At 35.5% G+C, this 27,024-nt stretch overlaps 1 protein-coding gene across 4 annotated transcripts in view; it reads right to left on the bottom strand.

Moving 5' to 3' along the window:
- Positions 1–27,024, bottom strand: part of BRINP3 (BMP/retinoic acid inducible neural specific 3) — a 399,028-nt gene that overhangs the window by 168,902 nt on the left and 203,102 nt on the right. For all 4 annotated transcript variants that reach the window (XM_059413324.1, XM_059413327.1, XM_059413325.1 and 1 more), the window contains one exon: positions 17,494–17,684. In XM_059413324.1, the coding sequence (XP_059269307.1) occupies positions 17,494–17,684 (191 nt within the window). The remainder of the gene's footprint in view (positions 1–17,493; positions 17,685–27,024) is intronic.

The following is a 27,024-nucleotide window of genomic DNA, read 5'->3' as shown; positions in this document are numbered from 1 at the left end:
GTTGAATTTATATGTAGGAAGAAATAGAGTTCAAGAGTTTATTGATTTAAAGTATTGCTTGTGAGAGTCTTTGTTCCAGATCATTGTTTCTAATAAACCAGTTTGGAGTTCTACTAGAAAGACATGACCTCTGACACAATGCTATTGACTTTTGCCTCCAATCTCTAAATAAAGGTTAAATGACAACAAAAGATTTGCATAAATTTAGTGATCTAACATTGATAGTTACATTGAAACAAAACAAAACAAAACAAACAAACAAAAAACCAAAATCAAAACAGCCTTGTTTTCCTGGATGAAGGCAGGGTGATTGTAATCAACATTTATTATGTTTTTTATGTCAACTAATTGCTTATCTAATCGTTTTTCATGGAGGGGATAATGTACTATGTAATAACACAAACTTATTTAGATGGTAATATAATGACAAGAAAAGTGGTCACATTTTATATAATCTCAAGGATTACTTTGAGAACTTTCGGGCCCTGGTCATATTTAACCTAAGGAAGATGTCCTAGAAGTTGCTAAAGGAGGAAGTGTATTTTACTTTGTCGAATGTTTCGTTGACAAGAATGTTGTTAGGGTGGGGCACCTGGGTGGCTCAGTGGGTTAAGCCTCTGCCTTCGGCTCAGGTCATGATCTCAGGGTCCTGGGATAGAGCCCCTTGTCAGGCTCTCTGCTCAGCGGGGAGCCTGCTTCCCCCTCTCTGTGCCTGCCTCTCTGCCTACTTGTGATCTTTCTCTCAAATAAATGAATAAAATCTTTAGAAAAAAAAAAGAATTTTGTTAGGGTAAATCTGATGCCCTTTCATAGTCAATCTCCCTCCAATATTCAATATCTCCTATGAAAGATAAAAGAATACTTGATCAGGAGTGTCGAGGGGTGGGATTGTACAAGTTCAACTATGTTGTTTCTGAAATACCACTTGGGTAGATTCACCAGAGAAGTTATAATCTTGTCTCTTTTTTCACAGTTTATGCTGATGGGAACAGGTTCTGCCTTAAGGGAAAGTGCTAGTTATTTAAGTTTAATCGGCAGAGAACAGTTTGGAAGCCTGTTGTGACAGCTTCTTTAACATGAGGACTTAAAATAAGGCTTATATTTTAACTTCAGTCTTGGTGATTTCTTCAAGTACTTTTTAATTGCTTCTCAAGTTTCTAAGGGGGAAGAAAGATACATCATACTGGAGCCCATGCACTTCACCAGGAAGTAATTCCAGAAAGGTAATGGAGTCCATATTAAAAAATTGAAGTGTCTTAATACCTCTAGAAAGTCTCTATGACCTTATATGAGAAAGAAGCTAATGTAATACAATATGGTGTTATTTATTTATTTATTTATTTATTTATTTCTCATGGGACAGAGGGAAATAGGACAAAATGGCAAAAGCTAAAAGGACTTGCAATTGTATTTAGGATGTAGAAAATCACAAGAGACTATCATTCTCGACCTAACAGTGAAAGTAAGTCAGATAAACTCAAATTCAAAGTTTTTGTTTAACTCAAGAACAGTGGATACTATAAATGAACTGAATCCAGAAGGATTAGCTCTTTCTGGGAGGAAAGGGAGACATGGCTGCGGTCATCACCAGATGCAATAGAGCGGGAAGAGGATAAATCTGCAACTGTTAAGATAAAGAGAAGTAAGGAGGAAAAAAGTATTTAACGGTGATATTTGTGATCTGATGGATTAAAATACCAGAAAGCCCCAACTGGCTGACACCACCCAGTGGAATGGTCATGAGCCTTTACTAAGTACACCGGGAGGGTATATGGGTGACCCGGTGCAAAGCAGCAAAGCTGAGAGAAATCTCTCCAAAGCGCACAGGCTTTCCCCAAGGATAAGGCTGTGGCAGCCAACAGTCAGAGCAGAACAACAGAACTGGGAGAAACCCTCCAAGCTACTTTTGTTTTTCACCAAGTACGGGGCGCAAAATGGGAAGAGCCGATAATGATATTTCTGAGGTATTCTAAGCTTTGACCAAGTACCAGGCATTGAATTTCTAAATGCCAGGGACAGGACAGCAAGGAGGAAAATCACCTTCCAGTAGAAAGCCAGGACAAGACTGGAGTGCAAAGATAATTCTGCAGGGTTCCAAGAGATTCCTAGTTATTTCTTAGAGCATAAAAATTCCCCATGACTCAAAAACCTGGTAGTTGGGTTGAAAAAAAATGTGGTCCTCTGAATCTCACTCTTGACCAGAACTTAAGCTCTTCTAAATGCAAAGAACTGATGCTTCCTTCAGAGCCAGATGTAAGTTGATTAAGCTAGGTTTTCAAAAAAAGTGCAATTCCAAATTAGTCTGATTCAGCCACACGTAATAGAAGCCTAATAGAAGAAGTATGCTTATTTTCACAGGAAATAATATTTACTTTAATGCTTTCCATATTTTTGTGGTTCTTTTCTGTTTTTATACACAATGGTAAATAATAAAATGTGCAAAGAAAGAAATGTGAACTCAATGGGCAAGACAGGCAAGTCAACGGAAAAAACTCAGATATGAATGAGAGATTGAAATCCCCAGACAGGAATTTTAAAATAATAATGATGATGCTAAAATAGCTAGTAGGAAAGTTAGGCCCAATATACAAAATCAAGTAGAGAATTTCAACGAAGAGAAACTATAAAAAATAAACAAATATAAATGGTAGAAATGAAAAATATATCATAAATGAACAAATTATTTGATTGGCTTTACGTTAGACAATGCAATTAAGGAAAAAATGAATAAACTCAAAACTCAAAGCTATTAGAATTTAATCAGACTGATGAGCAAAGAAAAAAAAGAATGGTAATGTGAATCAGTACAAGATTATAAGGAAAATATCAAACAGTCTAGCCTGAGAGCCTCACAGGAGAAGTCTTGAAAGGAGGGAAAAAAAACACATCAAGGCATATTACAGTCAATCTTTTGAAGGACCAAACTAAAAGGAAAACCTTAAAATCTGCCAGAGAAAGTGAAGCATTGCATTCAAGATAAAATTGCAGTAATGAGGGCTAACTACTCATCAGCAAAAAATGGAGGGCAGAAGACAATAGTATGATTGAGAACTAGAGACACACAAAGAGAGAGGACACTTTGGGAGATGGATATATGCATATATGTATGGGTATACATACATGTATTGTGCGTATGTGTGTACTTAAAGTAAAATAATGAAAATAATAAAATAATTAAATACTAGCTTTTAAGGGTGTTTGTTTGTTTCAGTATACAAGACTTTTAAATCTTTTATCAATTATAATTTCAACTTCTTTTTTTAAAAGATTTTATTTATTTATTTATTTGAGAGAGAGAATGAGAGAGAGCATGAGTGGGGGAGGGTCAAAAGGGGAAACTGCCCACTGAATATGGAGTCCCCAGGGGATTTGATCCCTATCCTCCAGGATCGTGACCCAAGCCAAAGGCAGTTGCTTAACCAACTGAGCCACCCAGGTGCCCTTTAATTTCAACTTCTGATTTTTGCTAGTAAATAGAAATATACCTGGTTTGATAAATTAATCATGTATGCTATAACTAATATCCCCTTTTAATGTTTGGTAATTAAACAAAAATTCATTGGATTTTCTACAGAAACTCATGTCTTCTGTGAATAAAGTTTAAATCTTTTAAAATCTGAATTTTGATTTATTTTTATTTCTTGATGGCACTGGTGGGAACCTATACTATAATATTTACTACTAGCATGTTCCATATTATTATTAACAGGAAGTTTATATTATTCTACTACACTATACAGGGTGATAGCCAAAATCCTCGCCTTGTTCCTGAACTTAAGGAGAGTATTTACTCTTCTTACTTTTTTACTCTCTTTTTACTCTCTTTAAAGTATTTACTCTTTTACCATTAAGTATCATCTCAGCTACATAAAGGTTTTTCATATAGGCTTTTTATCAAGTGGAGGAAGTTCCTTTCTCTTTCCAGTTTTCTAGGAGTTGTGTGTATGTTTTTTTAATCAGAATCTTATGTCAGATTTTTCCTAAAGATGTTTCTTCATCTTTTGAGAAGATTCTGTCATATGTCTATCTATCCATCATCTATCTCTATATGTACCTTGTTGATATGATAAATTACATTGGTTGAATTTTTTTTTTTTTTTTTTTTTTGACACTGAGAGAGAGAGAGATCACAAGTAGGCAGAGAGGCAGGCAGAGAGAGGAAGGAAAGCAGGCTCCCTGCTGAGCAGAGAGCCCTATGAGGGGCTGTATCCCAGGACCCTGGGATCATGACCTGAGCTGAAGCAGAGGCTTTAACCCACTGAACCACCCAGGCACCCCATATTGGTTGATTTTTAAATGTTATTCACCTTAAATTTCTAGGATAAATCCCAAGTAGTCATGATGAAGAATCCTTTTGATATATTGTTAGTTTCAAATTGCTTACATTTTAAAAATATTTATTTCTGAAAGAATGGAAGATATTGGTAGTTTTATTTCCTTATGGTAACTTTGTGTGGCTTTGATATCATAGTAATGTGAATTTAAAGATCTTTTTTTAAACTCTCTTGAATGTTCTGGAAAAGGTGTGTATATTATTACTTTTTCCTTAAAGTATTTGTTAGAATTCAATAGTGAAGAAATTTTGGCCAGGAGTTTTCTTTGCAGAAAATGTTTTCAACTAAACATCCATTTGCTTAATAAATTTAGGGGCAAAGTATTTATTCTTGAATGAACTTTAGAAATTTGTGTCTTTCAAGGAATGTGTCCACTAGTTTTCAAATTTATAATCACAAAGTTGTTTATGATCTGTCCTTGTTAACATTTATATCAATATCAGTATAATTTACACTGATAATCAGTAACCTCTCTTATTCCTGATATTGGTAATTTGTCTATTCACTATTCTGTTTCCTGATAATTCTGGTTAAATGTTAATCAGTTTTATTGATACACATTAAAAAGAAAACAGCATTTGGTTTCATTTCTTTCCCTATTGCTTTTCTTTCTTTCTTTCTTTTTTAAGATTTTACTTATTTATTTGTCAGAGAGAGAGAGAGAGCACAAGCGGGCAAAGCAGCAGGCAGAGGCAGAGAGAGAAACAGGCTCCCCCCTGAGCAAGGAGCCCAATGCAGGACTCGATTCCAGGACCCTGAGATCATGACCTGAGCCAAAGGCAGCGGCCCATCCAATTGAGCCACCCAGGTGCCCCTCCCTATTGATTTTCTGTTTCCTACTTTATTGATTCCTATTTTGATTATTTTTCTTTTCACTCTTCTGATTACTTTGGATTTAATTGCTCATCTTTATCTTTCGATTAGTATGGAATTTTTGGTCATTATTTTATCACGTTTTTCCCCTAATAAAAATATTGTTTCTGGCAAATAGCCCCCTAAGTACTTTTTTTTACCAATATTTGATTGATTTTGATATGTTGTATTTTCATTATTTTATTCAGCTCTAAATAATTCCTCATACCATTTTTGACTTTTTCTCTGAATTATGGGTTATTGGGAAATCTCTTATTTAGTTTTTCAATATTTGAGAATTTTCCAGATAACTGTCTACATGCTTTACAAGGCTTGAATGATAGTATTGTTTAAATCTATTATTCTCTTGCTCATTTTCTCTCTACTTATTCTGTCAAAGATTGAGAGAAGGCTGTTAAAATCCTTGACTATAATTATGGATTTCTTATTACATTTTTCTCCCCTATAATTTATTGTTTCATGTATTTTGAAATTATGCTACTAGGGGCATAAATGTTTAGGATTATAGTTACCTCTGGATTACTAACTAGTTTTTCATTATGAAATGATTTTGTCTCCGGTAATATCTTTTCTAATACATATTTTTCTTACATTAAAGTAGTCACTCCAGGGTTAGCATCATTTTACTTTTAACTCATTTTTAAATTCCAGGTAATTTTCTTGTAGGTGACGTAAAGTTGGATCTTCCTTTATTTATTCTTTAAATTTTATTTTATTTACTTTTTAATCTGATGTGATGATGGAGATAGGAGGGGCTAGGCTATTTTATTTTGTGAGATTATCGATATACTTAAAGTCTGTTACTTGGTTTTTGTTTTCTATCTTTCCCATCTATCCTTTCATTTTTTAAAATTTTCTCACTTCTATTGAATTAATGTTTAAATAATTCTATTATGTCATTTTTTTATCAGCTCTATTTTGTGATTTTAGTGGTTGCCTTAAGATTCATAGTATACATTCTTATCATCTGTCTTCAAATTATATTACACCATTTCATGGATAACAATAAAGCCACATAAGCATGTACTTTCATTCCTCCTCTTCTGGTTTCATAATACTGTTAGGCTACTATTTATTCCTACATACACTGAAACTTCACAACACATTGATTTTAATTTTGTTAAAGGAAATGATTCTTTTTTAAAGAGACTTAAATAATAATAATTAAAGACAGCCTTACCCATCTTGGTACCCCTACCATATTTCTTCACTCCTTGTGCAGACCTCATATTTCTGACTGGCATCATTTTCCTTCCTGACTGAGAGACTTCCAACATCATTTCTTTAGTTCAAGTCTGCGGGGGAAATTCTTATAGATTTTTTTTTTAAAGACTATTTATTTATTTATTCATTTTAGAGAGAATGAAAGAACACGCAGGAGGGGCAGGGAGAGAGAGAAAGAATCTCAAGCAGATTCTACAGGGATCATGGAGCCCCGTGCAGGGCTTGATCGCATGACCCTGAGTTTATGACCTGAGCCAAAACCAAGAGTTGGACACTTAGAGATTGAGCCACTCAGGCACCCCAGAATTTTTGCAAATTTTATACATCTGTAAATATATTTTCCTTTTTTTTTGAGACATTTTTCCTTAAAAATAAACTCTAATTTAACAGAATTCTAAAAAATATTTTAAAGATCACACGTCCACTGTTTTCTCACTTGCATTGTTTCCAAGAAATATGCTGTCATCCTTAGCATTGTTCCCCTATACCTGATCCTCATACCTCGTTAACTTACATCTAAGCACTTACCATCTTAGTAAGCTTTATGTGAGTAGCTGTCTTTATCCATGCAGGAACTCTCCTGATAACTAATGAAAGCTAAGATATTCTCTTTAATATTTGTTCTGCACAATTTGATTATGAAGTGTTTTAGTCGTCATTTTCTTGAGGTTTCTCATGTTTGCTTTCTCTTGAGTTTCTTGGATCTATACGTTTTAAATACTGATCAACTTTGAAAACTGAACATTAATTCTTCAAATATTTACTTATTTTTTTTATTTTGCCTATGGTGGACAGATTCTCAAGTGGCTCCCAGAATCCCTCCCTTATGGTGTGTACATTCTTCCGTAATCCTTTCCCATTGAGTAAAGGATGGGAACTGTGACTTGTTTCTCAACACAGAATACAGCAAAGGTGATAGAACGTATGTGATTATATAATTATATGCCCATAGTTACATTACATAACATCGTAATATTTTATAATGACTCTCTTCCTTGCTGAACATGAATAAACAAATTAAGTAGTTATAAGCTGCCATATGGTATGGGTTCACTGGCAAATAATTGAATGTCACTTCCCACCAAGTGCCAACTAAGATCCTCACACGGACAAGGAACTGAATGGTGTCCATGGCCACGTAAGCTTAGAAATGAATCCTCCCCAAGTTGAGAATAAGATGAAAATCTAGCTCAGGTGGACACCCTGATTGAAGAAACCAACTAATCCATACCTGGGTCATTGACAACACCTGCCCCACCCCTCAAATCAGAGATGATATTGTGAGGGTGCCTGAGTGGCTCAGTGGGTTAAGGTCTCTGCCTTCAGCTCAGGTCATGATCTCAGGGTCCTGGGATGGAACCCCATGTCAGGCTCTCTGCTCAGCAGGAAGCCTGCCTCCCCAACTCTCTCTGCCTGACTCTCTGCTTACTTGTGATCTCTGTCTGTCAAAGAAATAAATAAAATCTTAAAAAAAAAAGAGAGATGATATTGTTTTATTTGATATTGTGTTTTGTTACACAGCAGTATTGTTACACAGCAGTCAGTACCTAATACACACCCCCTTCACCCTTGTCTTCCTTTGAGACTCTAATTACACATATTCTTAGCTGCATGAAATTGTCTCACAGCTTACTGTTTATTGTTTTTCACATTTTTTTTCTGTGTGTTTCATTAGAGAGTAGCTGTGTATACTCTATGTATCTGTGTCTCGATTTTACAAATCTTATCTTATGTCATGTTTTAGGTTTTTAATCTTATCCTGTGTATTTTTTATGTTGAAGATTATAATCTTCATCTCAATAAGTTTGATTTGGTTCTTTTTATACCTTCATGTCTCTACTTTTATTTTAGTATATGTAAAATGCAGTTATAATAAACATTTTAATATTCTTATCTGCTAATTCTAATCTCTTTGTTCATTGTAAGTCAGTTTTAGTTGGCTGAATTCTCTCTCCATTATTGTCTGCGTTTTCTGCTTCTTCATTGTCTGGAACTTTTAAATTGTTAACATTTTGAATCTTACTTTGTTGCATGTTGGACATGTTTGTTTATATTCCTGTAAACATTCTTGAGCTTTGTTCTGGAATGTTGTTCTTGAAAACAGATTGATTATTTGGGATCTTATTTTTATAATCTGTTAGGGTCAAGAAAAAAACTGTCTAAAATTATAAGTATACTGCAGTTTATTGGCTTCACTTTATTGAGCTTCACAGATGCACAATTTTTACAGATTGAAGGCTTGTGGCAACACCTGTTGGGCAAGTATATTGATTCTGTTTTTCCAACAGCATTTTTCTCACTTTGTGTCACTGTGCCACATTCTGGTTATTCTTGCAATATTTCAAACTTTTGCATTATTATTATATTTTTTATGGTGCTCCATGATCCGTGATCTTTGATGTTACTACTGTAACCATCTGGGTGGTGGGAAAACACAAACTGCAACCTTAATTAATAAATACGTGTGTTCTGTTTGTTCCACCAACTGGCCCTTCCTGTCTCTCTCCCTTCTCCTCAGGCCTCCTCATTTCCTGAAACACAACAAAATTGAAATGACTCCAATTAATAACGCTGCAGTGACCTCTTAGTGCTCAAGTGAAAGGAAGAATTGCATGTCTCTCACTTTAAATCAAAAGCTCGAAATGATTAAGCTTAGTGAGAAAGGCATGCCCTAAGCCAAGATAAGCTGATATCTAGGTCCCTTACATCGAACAGCCAAGCTGGGAAGCAAAGGAAATGCTCTTGGAGGAAATTAAAAGTGCTACTCAAATAAACGCACAAATGCTGGTTGGGGGGTGTAGATAAAGCAAAATAGCTTTACTGCTGATAAGGAGAAAGTTTGAGTGTGTAAATAGAAGGTCGGATCAGTGACAACAGTTCCTTTAGCCAAAGCCTAATGCAGAGCAAGGTCCTAAGTCTGTTGTATGTTGTATGTCCATACAAATCTATGAAAGTTGAGAGAACTGAGGAAGTTGAAGAAGAAAAGTGAAAGTTAGTAGAGGTTGGTTCATGAGGTTTAAGGAAACAAGCCACTGGGGCACCTGGGTGGCTCAGTTGGTTAGGGTCTGCCTTTGGCTCAGGTCATGATTCTAGGTCCTGGGATAGAATTCTGCACTGGGCTCCTTGCTCAGCAGGGAGTCTGCTTCTCCCTCTACCTGCTGCTCCTCCTGCTTGTGCTCTCTCTCTCTCTCTCTCTTTGAAATAAATAAAATTCTATAAAAAAAAAAAAAGAAAAAAGAAAGAAAGAATCCATCCGTATAATAAATACAAGGTGAAGCAGCAAGTGCTGGTGGAGAAGCTGCAATAAGCTGTCCAGAAGATCTAACTCAGGTCATTATCAAAGGCGGATACACTAAACATCAGATTTTCAATGGAGTTGAACAGCCTTGTATCAGAATATTTTCTTTAGGCCTTTCATTGTTAGAAAGGCTTCACAACTTCATAACTTCAAAAGACAGCTGACTCTATTGTTAGGAGCTGATGCAGCTGGTGACTTTTAGTTGAAGCCAATACTCATTTACCATTCTGGAAATCCTAGGGCCCTTAAGAATTATGCTAAATCTACTCTGCTTTGCTCTATAAATGGAACAACAAAGTCTGGACAACAGTACATCTGTTTGCAACATGGTTTACTGAATATTTTAAAACCACTGTTGACCTACTGGGAAAAAAAATATCTTTTCAAAATATTATTGCTCAGTGACTATGCACCTGGTCACCCAAGAGTTTTGATGGACATAAAGAAAATTAGTGTTTTCTTGTCCACAAACATAACATCCATTCTGCACTCTCTGGATCAAAGAGTAACTTTGACTTTCAAGTCTTATTATTTAACAAATACATTCCATAAGGCTATAATTGCCATAGATAGTGATTCCTCTGATGCATCTGGACAAAGTAAGTTGAAAACTTCTGGAAAGGAATCACCATTCTAAATGCCATTAAGAACACTCATGATTCATGAGAAGGGTTCACAATATCAATGCTAACATGAGTTTTGAAGAAATTGATGTCAGCCCTCATCAATGACTTTGAGGAGTTTAAGACTTCAGTGGAAGAAGTAAGATGTGGTGGAAATACCGAGAAAACTAGAATTAGAAGTGAAACCTGAAGATGTGACTGAATTATTACAATCTCATGACCAAAATTTAACAGTCAAAGAATTGATTGTTTTGAATAAGCAAAGATTATGGTTTTTTGAGGTGGAATCTATTCCCAGTGAAGATACTGAGAAGACTACTGAAGTGACAATAAAGATTTAGAATATTATATAAAGTTAGTTGACAGAGCAGCATCAGGGTTTAAGAGGACTGACTCTAATCGTGAAAATTCTATTGTGGATAAAATGCTATCAAACAGCATCACAGGCTACAGAGAAATAATGAAAGGAAAAGTTATTCAGTGAAGTAAACTTTGTTTTTCCCTTATTATTAAAGACTGTCACAGCCACCTCATCCTTCAGCAATCATCACCCTGATCCAGCAGCAGCCATCGACATCAAAACAAGACCCTCCACAAACAAGAAAACTATGACTCCCTGAAAGCTCAGATAATGGTTAGCATTTTTAGTAATGAAGTGTTTTTCAATTAAGGTATGTATATTTTTTAGACACAATGCTATTTGCATACTTAATAGATAAGAGTATAAGGTAAACATAAATTCTATATTCACTGGAAACAAAAAAATTCATTTGACTCTCTTTATTGTGATCTTTACTTTACTGCAGTGGTCTGGGATCAAACCCACAATTTATTTCAGATGTGCCTGTATTCCTTATAACTGAGGCAGGCCTTTTGTCAGTGCTCCACAAATGATTGTTTCTATTTTGGCTTATAAAAACACTTTTCTAGGCCCTGTGTGAGTGCCAGATACTGTTCTCTAATCCTGTACTGTGGTTTCTTCCCGGGTGTCTGGTAATTTTCTCATATGTATACACGCAAAAGTATTCTGTTAAATACCCAAGGCAACTCTCTGCAGTTCTCTGGGGTTCTGTTCCTACGCTGCTTTGCCCTTTTTGGCATTCTACCCAGCAAACTAGAAAACACCAGGTCTCACTAAACTCTGAGGTTTTCCCTCAACCTATGGAATCTTTTGGTCTCTTCTAGGATTTTCTTTCCCTACACCACAGGGAAACTCTTTCAAGACAATAAGCTCGGTGGTCATAGAGCTCACCTTGGTTGTTCCCACCCCTCAAGGATCACTGTCCTTCTTTGCCTGTTCTTCAGTGAGAAGAACTTTTAAGTTCTTCTTAAAATCAGTGTTTTCATATTTTTTAATCTTTTCAAAAATATCTTGTTAGGTAGGAAGGTGCACTCAGTCTCTGTTCTTCCATCTTTGTTAGAAGCAAGTCTATTTAGTGATTTTTTAATTTTATTTAATATTAAATACATCTATTAATTTAGGTTTTTCAGGCTTTTTCATTTTTCCTTTTTTTTGGTAAATGGAAGAGATAATTTGGTCAGCACTTAGTTATGACACAGAATATATAATTATAAATAATTAATGACAAGAAGTATAAACACAAATGGGTGTTGATTAAAGATAATATGACAACTGAGATGTAAGGGAGCATAAAACATAGTATGATGGACTTAAGGACTATAGCTTTTGGCACGGGAAATAACTTATACTAGTAACTCAGCTGGAAAAGTGGAGCAGAAGGAAACAGAGGCAGAAAAATATCATAAAAGGAACTTTTAATATTTTTCCTGATTTGTATAATTAAGATGTAACATATACTGGGTAATGTACGGAAGTATTGGATCATGTATTGTACACCTGAAACTGATGTAACACTGTATGTTGATTATACTGGGATTACATTAAAAAAATAAAAGGATTTAATCTAAATAGTAAAGTTTAATTTGATTTTTCTAATTTACCATTAGGTAGCCACTCTGTATCAGCTATTTTGACTAAAAACAAAAACATAATAGACAGATTCTGATGCTGCTTTCTATCAAATTAGGCCTTTGTCAAAAGTAGAGAAAGCTCAGCACAAAGAAATAAAAAGCCTATAACAAAATGTAGAAAATTATTATCAAGAATATGAAATTTCTGAATATTTAAAAATATGAATCTCAATTATTTAAAAATTATGAATTTATTATGATACTCAATTTATATATATTAATTATTTTGGAATAATACATTATTCATTTAGGCTAAAAAATATTGGGAACAAGTAAACACATATACACAAAAAATTGCAGATATACTTTTGTGAGTTTGAAAAAAAAGTCAGAATTATTAAATGTATTAAGTTAAATTTATGATTAGTATTGTACCAAGACACTTGAATTTGAACGCGTTAAAATGTTTATGCTAAGCAAGGTAAGTCAATCAGAGAAAGACAATTATCATATGATCTCTTTGATATGAGGAATTCGAGAGACAGGGTGGGGGTTCTTGGGGGGGAGGGAAGGAAAAAACGAAACTAGATGGGGTCAGGGAGGGAGACAAACCATAAGAGACACTTCATTTCACAAAACAAACTGAGGGTTGACTGGAGGGGGTGTGGGAGGGGGAGAGGGTGGTTGGATTATGGACATTGGGGAGGGTATGTGCTATGGTGGGTGCTGTGAATTGTCTCAGACTGATGATTCATAGACCTGTATCCCTGGGGCAAAGAATATATTATATATTAATTTAAAAAAATTTTTTAAAAATCCTAAAAGAGTTTACTAAGGGAACCCTTTCTGAAAATGAAATTAACATATGAAATCAAACCTTCAATTATTATGAATGGTTTACATGTAAATTTTCTTATCCCATGTCTTTTTAAAGTAAGTTCTTTGGACACATAGAAATAAAATTTTAAAAATAATTGTAGGTTTTACTGACTTTTTTCTCAAAGAACAAATAACTTACATATCAAAAATGCCTCTTAGAAAGTTATTATCAGAACTCCTTTTATAAGTAGCATTAAAATTTTTAATTTAATGGATTTTTATTATCTCAATAATGTAGATCTAAAGTTGGGGAGCCTCTTCTCAGCATCACCTATAACACTCTTACATAAACTAAGTGACACCAAACATAAGTTAAGCGGATTTTTTTTTACCAGGTATGTTGACCCTTAATGTAATTTTAACATATTTGTTGGAAAAATTTTGTGTACTCCAAAATTTTAAACACCTTTCTTTTTCTGTACAAGAAAAATGCCAGAAATACAATAAATTCATCAGTACTTGTTTTGAAAAAATAATAACTGAATTCTTTTAAAAATTTTAAGTATTTGGGGGGGGCGGGATAGCTCAGTTGGTTAAGTATATCATCTGCCTTTGGCTCAGGTCATGATCCCAGCGTTTGGGATTGAGTTCTATGGTGGGTTCCCTGCTCAGCAGGGAGCCTGCTTCTTCCCCTCCCTCTGTTCCTCCTCCTGCTTGTGCATGCTCTCTCTCTCTCTCTCTCTCTCAAATAAATAAACAAAATCTTTAAAAAAAAAATAAATAAAGGGATGCCTGGATGGCTCTATTACTGAAGCATCTACCTCCCTCTCAGGTCATGATCCCAGGGTCCTGAGATTGATCTCTGCAACAAGCTCCCTGCTCAGCAGAAGTCTGCTTCTCCCTCTCCCTCTGCTGCTCTTCTACTTGTGCTCTCTCTTTTTCTGTCAAATAAATAAAGTCTTTTAAAAAATCTTTAAAAAATGAAGTAAAATTTTTAAGTATTTGATAAAAAATTTAATTTTATTCACTGCATGTAACCTGATTTTTAGAATATAGAGTATTAAGGAAGTTTTAAAAAATGCACATGACACATAAGGTGATAGATCACATTTTCTCAGAATATATATTTTCATTGCCAATCACTTCAGATTAAATTTATTAGACTATTTCACAATAAACCTAAAAAGTGTGGTAATGTAATCTTTTAGATAGCCTGAGTCAATTGAATTGAATCTTCTGAAAATGGCCAATTCTAGAAATTGTATTTGACATGTTATTGCATTAAAATAATATTGAGAAAGAATATTTGATAAAAATCCTGTTAATTAGGATAATATGGCAGTTAATTAGGCTACATAGGTGTTTGAACCTCTTTTTTTAGAATTTCCAGATATGTTAATGAATTGCAGCCTATATTTATATTCATAACTATAAGAGATAAAAACACCGAATTGTTCTATCGCATTTTCTAAAAATTGGCTCCTAGTTAACACTATTTGTCCAGCTCTTTTGCGTTTTTGCAAGAATTAGCATGATAAAAGCCGGCATGATTTTGCAGATTTAATTATATTTGTGCTGTTATCTGATAATGATCTTGACTTTCTTTTTTAACCATACTCTGTTTCCTGAATTCTATAAATCAAGAGAAAACTTCACACATTTGTGGGCGAAATGCAATGCCTACTACATAGCACTTCAAACCCAGAACATTTTGCCTTATCAGAGAAACTGTGGATCTTGCTACCTTTAGTTGAAAATTCTGAATATACAAACACTGCACTAAACCTTTAGGGATTTAGTAAAGGGGTTAAGCTCTTGATTTCAAACGTACTCCCAAAGCACTTTGCAGTGAACTATGTGTTCAAGTATGAAGGATTTCAATAGTTGATGCCCTTAGATGCCCTTAGATTCCCCCTACTCTCATCCCATTCCCATTCTCACCTTCCTATTCTGTTAACTTCCATCTAAGCAATTATAATGTCATAATTGAGAAGAGACATCTTTTATCTGTGTAGGGACGTACTTGGTAACTAATGAAAATAAAAGATATTCTCCCCAGAAAAACGCCCAGGCACATACAGTTATGCAAGCCATGGAGGAACCTGCAGACCTCCTCAAGAGCCTCTCCTTAGAGCTTTTACAGTAACCCAGACAGCAGCTGACCCCGCACCAGAAAACACTAATCACTTAAAAGTACAACGGCCTCAGAAGAGAACTCCATCCAGACCTAATTAAATCCTGCAAAGTCTGATGGTCCTCCCCTCTTTCCCATTTCCCACTACCTCATCCCTGTACTCCCTACATAATTCTGTGACTTTATTCTTAGTCATGGTGTTATCATTGGCACATACCTCATTTCATTTTTTCCCAATCCCCAGCCACCCTGAACTACTCCACATGTGGATGGAGTACACACACCCCTTTATCCCACCTGGGGTTGCCAGGCCCTCCCAGACCCATGGAGCTGGGGTCCAGTACCAAGCTCTTGCATAGAGCTCCTCCTCCGGGGAGGAGGAGGTCCATCAGCCAAAACCACCCCAAGCCGGCAGCTAAAGATGGGCAACACTAAGTCCCAGTTTGGGACTTCCAGGCTTCTCCAGCAGCTAGGGGTCCCTCATGTCTCATTAGAGGAACTCCACGCAGCCAGCCAGGCCCAGTCCTATGGCTGGCGGCCAATAGCCTCCAGCTCTACCTTCAGGGGCAATATGCAAACTTGTGTAGTTTAGTGCTTATAGACTAGCTGATGCCTTTTGTCCCCAAGATCCTGTTCCTGTGACCAGTCCTCTCCAGACTCATGTCCCATTCCAAGTCCTTGGTGACCTTCTGTTAAGTTTTGACATAAACTGTGAAAGCATACTTCATACTGAGTAAAGTACAAAACTCTATTGCACAATTCTACTTGGTGTTGAGAAAAAAAAAAGTCAATAGCCATATAATAAAGATACTTAGAAAAATGATGTCTTCTATTAGAAAATACACTTTAAGTTACTGTATCATCGAAATTGATTTCTTAAAAAGTCTCTTTGTCCTCAGCAAACTCAAGCTAAATATCTCTAACAATATCCTATCTTACAATATTTTTTAAATTAACCAAAATATCTACATTCACTCTGGCTACAGTTTTATCTATAAATGCTATTTATATGCTTGATTATCTAATATAACAGAAGTCCTACAATCAGAACTAGACTACTATAATTGTATAATTTATATCTATAAAAGTCTTTTTCCCAAATTCATCTACTAACAATATGGAAGAGAGGAAATATTATTTGTGTAACCCGTAAGCTAGAGATGTTTCTGTAACACATTTTATTCTCTCCTGAACATCTTACAAAAATATATTCCTTGGACTCATTTTTCCTAGAATTCCCCAAATACTTAAGTACTAGCTTTTTTGATTAACTTATAAAACAAAACATACCTAATAATTTTAAAATTTTAAAGCAATAGAATGATATATTTAATGACTGCTTTTTACATTGATTATGAAATCTTGCAGGTGAAACCTCAAATGCTCTTTATATTTTGTTTTGCTCTTGTTAACTTAGTGCGGGATCACCCTATCACACTGTGATGATTCTTTATTTGGCAATGTCTGTTGACCAAACACGGTAACATGTTGATTTAAACTGCCAGAGAAATGTGTCAAAAACAACCTAATGTTTTGGAAACCACTGTCTGTCTGTCTCTCTCTCTCTCTGCCTGTTTATCTCTCTTTAAAAAAATAAATAAAATAAAATAAAATAAAATAAAATAAAATAAAGGCTCCTTATTCTTATTTTCTCTCAGTTTTGGCAAAGTCAACCTTAGTATGGTCAGAAGGAAAGGATTCTAGTGAACACATACAGTATACCTACTAATTCTAGACTATGCTGCATCTTGACTTCCAGAAACTTATACCCAAATTCTTGTACTTCTTAATATATTGTTCAAGTATCAGGGAGAGATATTCCCAAAACCAAGACTTCTTAATGACTTTTGTGTCACAGATCATTTCGAGCCTAATGCGGCACCTTCTCACAATGTTGTTAAATAAATACTATAAAGTATGACTATTCACAAAATAAACTAATGTTATTAAAACAAAGTTTTATCCTCATATACGTTATGAGGGAATCTGTGCACCCAGACTCTTACACAGTCCAAGTATATTTCAGTTAACCTTAGGGCATTCAAAACCTTGACCCAAAAATCCGGTCACAGATTTATAGACCCACGATTTCATCGACGTCTATTACATAAAGTGTGACAAATGGAAATGAAACCTTTTTTTTTTTTTTAAGAACATAATTATTTCAATCAGTGATATATGAAAATATACAGAGATGCATTTTAGAGCTAGGAAAAATCACCGTATGACATCATTTTAAGGTAAACTCATTCGTACCTTAATGGCAGTGGATGCAATTTGAATGTGGTGAAGTCTCCGAAGTGTGCTGTCCCTGTCAATGAAATAGGAAGCGGCCAGTTGATGTAGTGTTTCCAGAGTGACCAACGAGCTATTGGTGCTGGAGTCACTTCCTTCAGATCTCTTGCTCAGCTTCCGCTTGTCCACAAAAATTGTGAGTGACTCCTCTCCTGTATTAATAATACTTAAAATTATTCCATTTTCCACTTAACTTTAATTTTTCCATAATCTGCAGGTGAAGAAGTATAGATTACAGACATAGTAAAACCAAAGAGTGATAAGCAACAAAAGACAAGTTTAACTTTTGTGTTCTTCGTGGATATTTCTCACGTGCCTAGGAAGTTACGTGAGCTATTAAAGGCTATAAATATTTATTTGGTAAATGTTGAATGGCTAGCATTTGTGGAACAATTTCTCTAGATTTTATTGACTTTCTCATACAGTTTAGTTTACTTAACACCTATGTGGTACAAAAGCAAATTAAGAACAGAAAATATGTAAATTGAACTTAAGGGGGGGTGCATGATATGAAATCGTACATACTCAGAAATGCTTATTGTGGATCAGCATGACTAATAGAAACATGACCAAGCACATGATTAAACTAGCCATTTAAAAAAATATATTTTATTTTAGTAAACTGTATACTCAACTTGAGACTCAAACTTACAACCCCAAGCTAAGGAGTTGCATGTTCAGGACTGAGCCAGCCAGGTGCCCCTAACCATTTTCAATTGAACCTAGAAAATGCAGAGAAAACATACATAGGCATATACAGTTATGTAAACATATATGAATTAAATTCACAGGTTTCCTACATGTGGCATAACATATAAATATTATGTGTTAATAAGCTTTATGGAAATCATTAACCTCCATGGAAGATTTGGGTATAGACAATGGATTTTTGAAGGTGAAATTTAAAACATAATTAAGTTTTGATTTTTTTTTATGTTCAAATGTTGACCAAAAATATCAATGGTATTTAAATTAACACTAAGAACTTTCCGATTCTTGGATATTCATCTAGCATATAATTGTCAGACTTGATGGTTACTCTTACTCTCAGGAAACCACTGCTCTGGTAGCATTATGCCTATTTACAAATCGGCAAGCCAGTTTTATAAAATATCAAATAAATAAAATAATACTAATTTTAAAATGACATATCCTTGGTGACTATCTAATTTTAAGTAACAGCTTATAAACTGCAGATAAAGCAAGAGCTCAGGTCTATTGATATCAGAAGTAAAGTTAACAGTGCTACTTCTGGAAGGTCCCATTCTCGATTTGTTTTAGGATCCCAACATGCATACTGGACGTCAAACAGCCTAACTACAAGAGCTGAAACAAACAAAACAGTGAGCAATAAATTTCTGCTGTTTATCAGCCACTTGGTTTATGGTATTTTGATAGCAGCCCAAATGGACTAAGATAGCAAGAGACAAGTCTTATTAAGAACAAGACTGGAAGAGATTATGCTGAATGAAATAAGTCAAGCAGAGAGAGTCAATTATCATATGGTTTCACTTATTTGTGGAGCATAACAAATAGCATGGAGGACATGGGGAGTTAGAGAGAAGGGAATTGGGGGAAAATTGGAAGGGGAGGTGAACCATGAGAGACTATGGACTCTGAAAAACAATCTGAGGGGTTTGAAGTGGCGGAGGGGGGCGGAGGTCGGGGTACCAGGTGGTAGGTATTATAGAGGTTACAGATTACATGGAGCACTGGGTGTGGTGAAAAAATAAGGAATACTGTTATGCTGAAAATAAATAAATAAAATGTAAAATGCCAAAAAAATAAAAAATAAAAAAAAATTTTAAAAAAAGAACAATTAAAAATAAAATAGCAAAGGAAATGTAATGAAATGAATGTAAATGTAAATGAAAAGGAAACAAATAGTCTTGATATCTGATATTGTAGAATTCAGTCCAAATATTATTAAATGGAAAGAAGAAAAACATTATATAGTGAGTGCTAAAGACTAAGACTTGCCAAGTTGCTTTAATGGCAGCACTTTTCATAATGCAGAAAATACAGGAAATATAGGTTAAAATAGTACAAGAAACTCAAATTAAAATATATTGATATATCACTGTGCAATTATGGAATTCGCCAAAATCCAAAAGTTTGAAGACTTTGCCAAAGCTGTTGGCAAACAGGAAGGAAACAGGCCCTCTGATATATCGCTTGTAGTCATACAAAATGATGTAGCTATAGAGAGAAATCTGGCAATAGTTACCAACAATGACTCAGCAACCTACTTTCAAGAATCTATCCCAAAAAACAATGGCTAAAATATGCAAGAGGTTTTTTACTGTGGCTTTATTTGTATTATTTGTAGCAACACAAATACCCAATCAGTAAAAATAATTTTACACTATACAGTAGAAAACAGTGTAGCCATAGGAAAGAAGTGAGAATGATTTAAAATATTTATTCATCAGAAAGTTTTCTGAGTGATTAGTAAGTTCATGATGTTAGTATTATGACTAAAATGAAATTCTGAATGATTTCCTGTTTTCAGATGATTCTATTTAGAAATTTACATCTAAATATCTGTGTTTAACCTCCTTAAATTCATGTTTTCTATGGATTCCTGTAGACAGAAGGAAACTTAATTGCCTATTCTTTAAAATAATATCTAATCTTTTCTTCAATTCAGTAATATATTAAATTCAAAATATGGGTTCAATTGATTTATTGGAAATTAGTTTTGCCTTCTGGAGATTTAAGAAAGCCATTTAAATATGTGAAGAGTCATCTTCACTCTGTCTTTTTTTGTATAGTGGTGAATTTTCTTATTATTGGAGGTGTCCAACATGAATGGAAAAACTATACATCATTGAGCAGAAGAGATAATTAGACCACTAGAATGGACTCTTTCACTGAATTATGAGGTGCTGGAAGAAAGAAAAATAGAGAATTAATTATCGTAGTTTAGACGTAAGTGTGCCAACTTTTAGTGCCAAATAGATTTGGGTTTAATACTGACTTCTACTTAGTAACTGAATGATCCTAAATTGTGTAACTTGACTCAGTTTCCTCTCATGTAACATGAGCAGAGTATTTCTTCCTCAAAGAGCAGCTGGAAACATGAAACAGATAATATCTATAAAGGATTTAGAATATGACTAGATTGCAGTCAGAATTCAAAAGTTCTTGGCAAGGTATTCATCTCTGTTATTCACCTCAATTCCTTAAAATTTAGAATAAAGCACTTCAGTCCATATGTGTACATTTCTAGTAATTTTAGCTATTTTGTCTTATTTGTGATGAACAGAAACCTCCTTTTCCATTTCTTTCACAAACTGATGAGCCTTCATCCTACAATCTGTATCCACACATGGTGAGGAAGGAAATATCTCTCAAAACAGTCGTTTAAATACCATATCCCTTTGTACATCTTCACGTTTCAGGTAAAAATTCCTTAGTGGGACTTCAGCTGAGTCATTCATCACACAGAAAGAGAGGAGTAGCATAATCTTATGTTGAAAAGCAGGTTAAAATGTTTGATTTAAGGAGGGGCACCTGGGTGGCTCAGTGGGTTAAGCCTCTCCCTTCTGCTCAGGTCATGGTCTCAGGGTCCTGGGATGGAGCCCCGCATCAGGCTCTCTGCTCAGAAGGGAGCCTGCTTCCTCCTCTCTCTCTCTGCCTGCCTCTCTGCCTACTTGTGATCTCTCTCTATCAAATAAATAAATAAAATCTTTAAAAAATTTTAATTTAAGCATTTTTTAACAGATATTAGTTTGTCCTGTGATAATTTGGAAAATGACGTACCAAGAGCCAAGGATTACTATTCTAGAGTGGTCCCATGTTACAATATGAATGATAAATGTTAATGTAAGTTTCAGCAATCAACGATGTCCATAGAGAAGTGATGGCCCATAGTCATCATCATGAGTCACAGCAGCTTCCATTCTCTATCTACTGGAGATTTAAGAAAATGTTTCCTTTGTTTTTCAGAGTCCATGTTTGTTTGTGATGTACAGATAAATGTGCTTTCCTCCTTTTACCCTGAGAGCAAATATATATTATGGACTACAGAAAAAATTAAAGGAAAAAATATTGTAGATCATAATACACTTATATTAATAGTTTTACAGTTCATTCTTCATTGTTGTTGTTTTAATTTGGAGGAAATATGATATAATTAGAGAAAGGAAAATGTGCGTTTTGGAGTCAGGGGTATGTGAAGGTAAATCTTGACAGCTCATAGTCCTCTAACTTGATTGCTCTGGGGCTTTTGTAAAGTTATACTTGCCCTTAGCATTTCCATCTCTATGAAAGAACCAATATCCTACTCTCATCTGTTTGAAAAGACTAAGCATATGATGCCTCCATAGAACCTGGTAGAACACATACACTATGTACAATAAATGTTGGCTTCCTCTCTTTCATTTTTTTTTTTTTTAAATTAGGGCCCAGTCTACGGCCATACCACCCTGAACGCGCCCGATCTCGTCTTAAATTAGGGCCCAACAGTAAATAAGGAGGCTTTAAATTTTTACAAGTTAGCATTTTACCAGTCAAAACTGTTTTCTAGTGGATCTTGTAACCAAGATACATGTGCTGATTAAAGGTAGCAGTTGTTTATTCTTTCCAATAACCTGATAAAGAGAAACCACTCATAAGTCGCTCATAGTTCTTCTGTATAGTTGAACATTAATCCATGTATACAAAAGCTTTCCCTATAGTGAAGCCTGTGAGGCAGTTTAAATCACCCAAATTATTCTTATGAATACCTTGTTTTAAACCCTTATTTACAATAAACTAAACAACTATGCGATGTAAGCTGGGTAGTTCGTGCTAAATTTCAAGTGTTATAAATCATGTATTGTTAAACACCTAAAATATTCTGACAAGGCTACTCAATCTATATTGGAAATAAGACCATTTCTTTCCTCTAAGAGATCTGTTTTTTTTTTTTTTTTTAATTATATATAATTACCATGTTTTTGTGATTTTTTTTTTTAAGATTTTATTTATTTATTTGACAGACAGAGATCACAAGTAGGTAGAGAGGCAGGCAGAGAGAGAGAGAGAGAGAGAGAGGAGGAAGCAGGCTCCCTGCTGAGCAGAGAGCCCGATGCGGGACTCGATCCCAGGACCCTGAGATCATGACCTGAGCTGAAGGCAGAGGCTTAACCCACTGAGCCACCCAGGCACCCATGTTTTTGTGATTTTTATGGTCTTCATATCCTTTGAAACTCTTACAGTCAGTCTTGAGAAAAAAGAATGCAAAAAAAGAAAAGAAGAAGAAGAATGCAGTCTTAACCTTAATTGTAACTGTTTCTCAAGTATTCAATTATAAAAGTTCATCAGAATTCTATGTGAATAACACAAAATATTCAAATTTAAAAACTGAGATATTATTCAATCAACTAAAAATTTGCGTTCAAATGTCACTTTTATTCCTATTTTTTAGACCAGCTGTAGCTCATAAGCATGATGTGAGTACCAAAGGACATCCACACATTTTGTAAATACTAAATGTGATTCTAAAAACGATTCAACATTCTGAGTTTGTTAGAAAGTAAAAAGGATTAATGACTGTGGATATAAAAAGATGTGATTATTTCACACAGAAATCATGCAGCTGTGCCTTTTACAACTAAAACACTGCGGTAGTTTATGGACATTAAAAGCACATATTGAAGGATGCTTCCAGAGAGAATGCAAAACAGAAGACAATAAAACAACAACAAAAAAACCAATCATGACTTTAATGTTATCCTATGATCGGTTCATAAGAAACGATTAGGTACCTTTGATATGCTAAGGTATATCAAATTAGGTACATTTGATATGATTACTAGGACCTCCTAGTAATGTATTTTTCTGTCCCAATTTTCAAATCATCTATGTTATGTCCATGAGGAAGATAAATTTAAAAGAAATTTTGTTCTATTATATTTTCCTTGGATTTTCTCAATTTGGATTCTCATATATATAGTTATTGAGGATAAAGGTGATGTTCTCAAAAGGTTAGAACAAGTCAAGAAAACCATGGATAATAGAATGAGTAAAAGAATCCTATGGATAAGTCAATAATGATGATGTGGCAGATTGCATTAATTTTTGCAATTACTTTCTGTACAATTGTGGGTGCAAATATGCATCCATGGCTTAATGGTCCATTGTAGAGAAGAACTATAAACAGTTCATGAGTGATTTCCTTTAACCTGGTAAGGGAAAGCATAACACTTGGATGAGTGGAATATATGATGTAAGGACCTATTTTATATTTTTATTTTAGCCAGAGGCTTCCATTGAGGTTAAACAATAACTTTGTTGTTTAACCCTGTCCCCGCTCCCCTTCCCCGCAGGGGACTTCAGAACAAGTCCCAGAAACCAGCTCCAGGTGTGGAGGCCAAGAAAAACAAGGCTGTACCCACCTCGGGTCTGGCCCTGAAGTAAGTACAGCCATCTTGGCAAAGCAAAAGCCGGCACCTTGCACTGTAAGAGTGGGTTAGCATAAGAATGGCCATCCTGAAGACCCGGAAGCCATTTTACTGAGTATCCCTAACAGTGTCCCTTGGTTTGCAAATGTCCTGATGATTTACAACAAAAAGGCCATCTTTTCAATGGCTCAGTACCTTGAGGCCAAAAGGTCACACTCCCCACCATAAAACTGTAGGAGGCTCAGGCAGAAGGAAATGTAATTAAGGTGAAAATTCTTCCAAACCTAAATCTCACTTAACTGCCAGGGTGACACCAGGGTGGTAAAATGTTAAACAAAGTTAAACTGTCAAAGTGGGGCACAAGAGATGTATGTAGCTATGAAAAAGTGCCTTGAAAATGCTACATAAACCCTTGGCTTTGAGTGCTCCGGGTCCTTGTTGAAACCCACTGCGCCAGGCAGATACTTGGACCCCAGCTAGCTGGAAATAAACCTCGCTGTGTGACTTGCATTATCGAGAGTCTTCTCTTTTTTTTTTTTTTATTGATTTTATTTATTTATTTGACAGAGAGAAATCACAAGTAGGCAGAGAGGCAGGCAGAGAGAGAGAGAGAGGAGGAAGCAGGCTCCCTGCTGAGCAGAGAGCCCGATGCGGGACTCGATCCCAGGACCCTGAGATCATGACCTGAGCCGAAGGCAGCGGCTTAACCACTGAGCCACCCAGGCGCCCCTCGAGAGTCTTCTCTAACTGAGGGGTGTTCGACTCCGTAACCTAACAATGAAAGTATGCCAGGATCTAGTACAAGTTTTGAAAAATGCTGCAAAGTTACACAAATTCTTTGACTTTTTTCCTCTACCAGAAGGACAGCATGTTCCAAAGTGAAACTTCCTCAACTTAATTCTTGGAATGAAGAGATACCCAGAGTGGAACACAGAAGATCCACCATCAAAGCATATCAGTTGTTTTGTTTTGTTATTTCTTTACTGTGATTAAAATAACACTTACAGGTTGGCTCTGCCCTTGGGTTAGTCTGCCAACCTAAACTGTATACCATTACACCCAGACAAAAACAAAGCAAAATAAAACAAACAAAACAAAACAACTGTACATTTCTGATAGATATCTTCTTGGTCATTGAATTTCCTTACACTGGAAGATCTTATTTTGAATGTCCATTTGCTTTTGTATGTTTTACTTATAAAGACTGCTATTTGAGTAGAAATCTTTCTCATAGGAATAACCAATGCAAACATAGTTTAAATGTAATTGTAGGTTCTTACTTTTGATGTATCATTTCAACCCAAAAAAGTCATCCTATTTTTTGGTAATAAAAGATTACATTATTCCTTGTGGTAAAGTCTTATAATATTTTGGGTGTAGTTGCTCTTTTGAAAATACATTTCAGTTTTTACAGTGTACTTTTCTCTCACTAGTGATGATTTGAAAGACCCCTCCCCTAGAAGATAGATAGGATAACTAACCGCTTGTTTGCTTTTCTGTGAACCGCTGGCTTTTAGGCGTAAATTAGGTTATTAATTGCTCTTTTGCCCTTCTGTAACTGCTTGGCTTATAGAAATAATAGAAGACGCCATGATGGCGTTCCTCCCTTCCCCCTTCTTGTTCCCCCTCCCTGCCTCTCTCCTCCCGCGCGCGCGGGCCCTCAGAACCAATCAGCTTGTTCCCCCTTCCTGCCTCTCTCTTCACGCGCACGGGTCCCCAAAGCCAATCAGCAAATTCCACGTATGCCTTTTTCAAAAGTTCTAACTGTCAACCAATCAGTTGCGCCCCACCTAAAACTTGTTTGTACCTGTCTATAAAAAACCCGGCACCACCCCAGCCTGGTGTGCTCAGCTAGCAGGAGCTGCTGACCACCCGCAGGCGCCTGCGTAACAATAAAGAACCTCTTGCTGATTGCATCCAGTGGCAGTGTTGGATTCTTGGGTAAGGGGATCCGCGGGTCTTTCAGATTGTCCTTTCTTAGCTTAACATATTAAAAGGTAAGCATCCCAATGATATCTATCTTTCCACTAATACAGTGTTGTAGAAAGAATAGTGTTTTAGAAACAGACATTAAAAAAAAAATCTAGCTGAGAAAACTAGGCTTCTGACAAGAAGCAGAGCCAAACAAATATCTAAAGGCAGTAAAAACAGATATGTTGGCTTAACACCAATTGGCATTTGCAAGATATTATGGGAAGAAAATAACTAGTCTTAGAGAGCTTCGACAAAGAAACATAATATGTTTTGCAAAACACTCCAAATGAAAGCATCTGACTTTTGGATTATTAGCAATTATCCACCCAAAAAGTCTGAAAAATTTTTAAACAAAATTGCTCAGTTACCATAATGTTCTCGATAGAGCAATGACATGAAAAAAGAGGAACTGGAAATAAATAGTTCTATATCAGATGAAACTGAATCTACCTGGAGTGAAACACAATTAAATTACCTCTCTTTTGGAGTTGTTTACAATGTTATAAGGAACATTTTTGTTATGTATGTTATAGATTCCTGCTATTATTTTGGTAAAATTAATTTTCAGATTAATTAAGACTAATTTAAATTTAAGATTAATTTTCTAAATTTATTTAGATACTCTAAACAGGACTGTTCAAACTTAATGTGCATATAAATCACCCAGAGATCTGGTTAACATGTAGATTCTGATTCATTAATCTGAGATGGAATCTGAGATTCTGCAGGTCTAACAAGCTCCAAGGCAATGCTGATGGTATTGGACCATGAATTACACTTGAGTAATGAGGCTCTAAACCATAGTAAAAGCAGTAAAACTTATTACCAATTTAAATATCTGTATATGCCAGTCACCTGCATGTTGGATCTTTGCACTGTTACAGGTAACTCAGTATCTCTTTGTCAAACAATGCACAGATAATTTATCTACCTTATCAAAGTGCTATAAGGAAGAAAAAGAAGGGATGCCTGTGTGGCTCAGTTGGTTAAGCAGCTGCCTTCGGCTCAGGTCATGATCCCAGCGTCCTGGGATCGAGTCCCACATCGGGCTCCTTGCTCAGCAGGGAGCCTGCTTCTCCCTCTGCCTCTGCCTGCCATTCTGTCTGCCTGTGCTCTCTCTCTCCCCCCC

The sequence above is a fragment of the Mustela nigripes genome, chromosome 10, assembly GCF_022355385.1.
Source record: "Mustela nigripes isolate SB6536 chromosome 10, MUSNIG.SB6536, whole genome shotgun sequence".
Classification (NCBI taxonomy): Eukaryota; Metazoa; Chordata; class Mammalia; order Carnivora; family Mustelidae; genus Mustela; species Mustela nigripes.
Note: the sequence above shows the minus strand (reverse complement) of the source record. Positions and strands in the feature narration are given on the sequence as shown.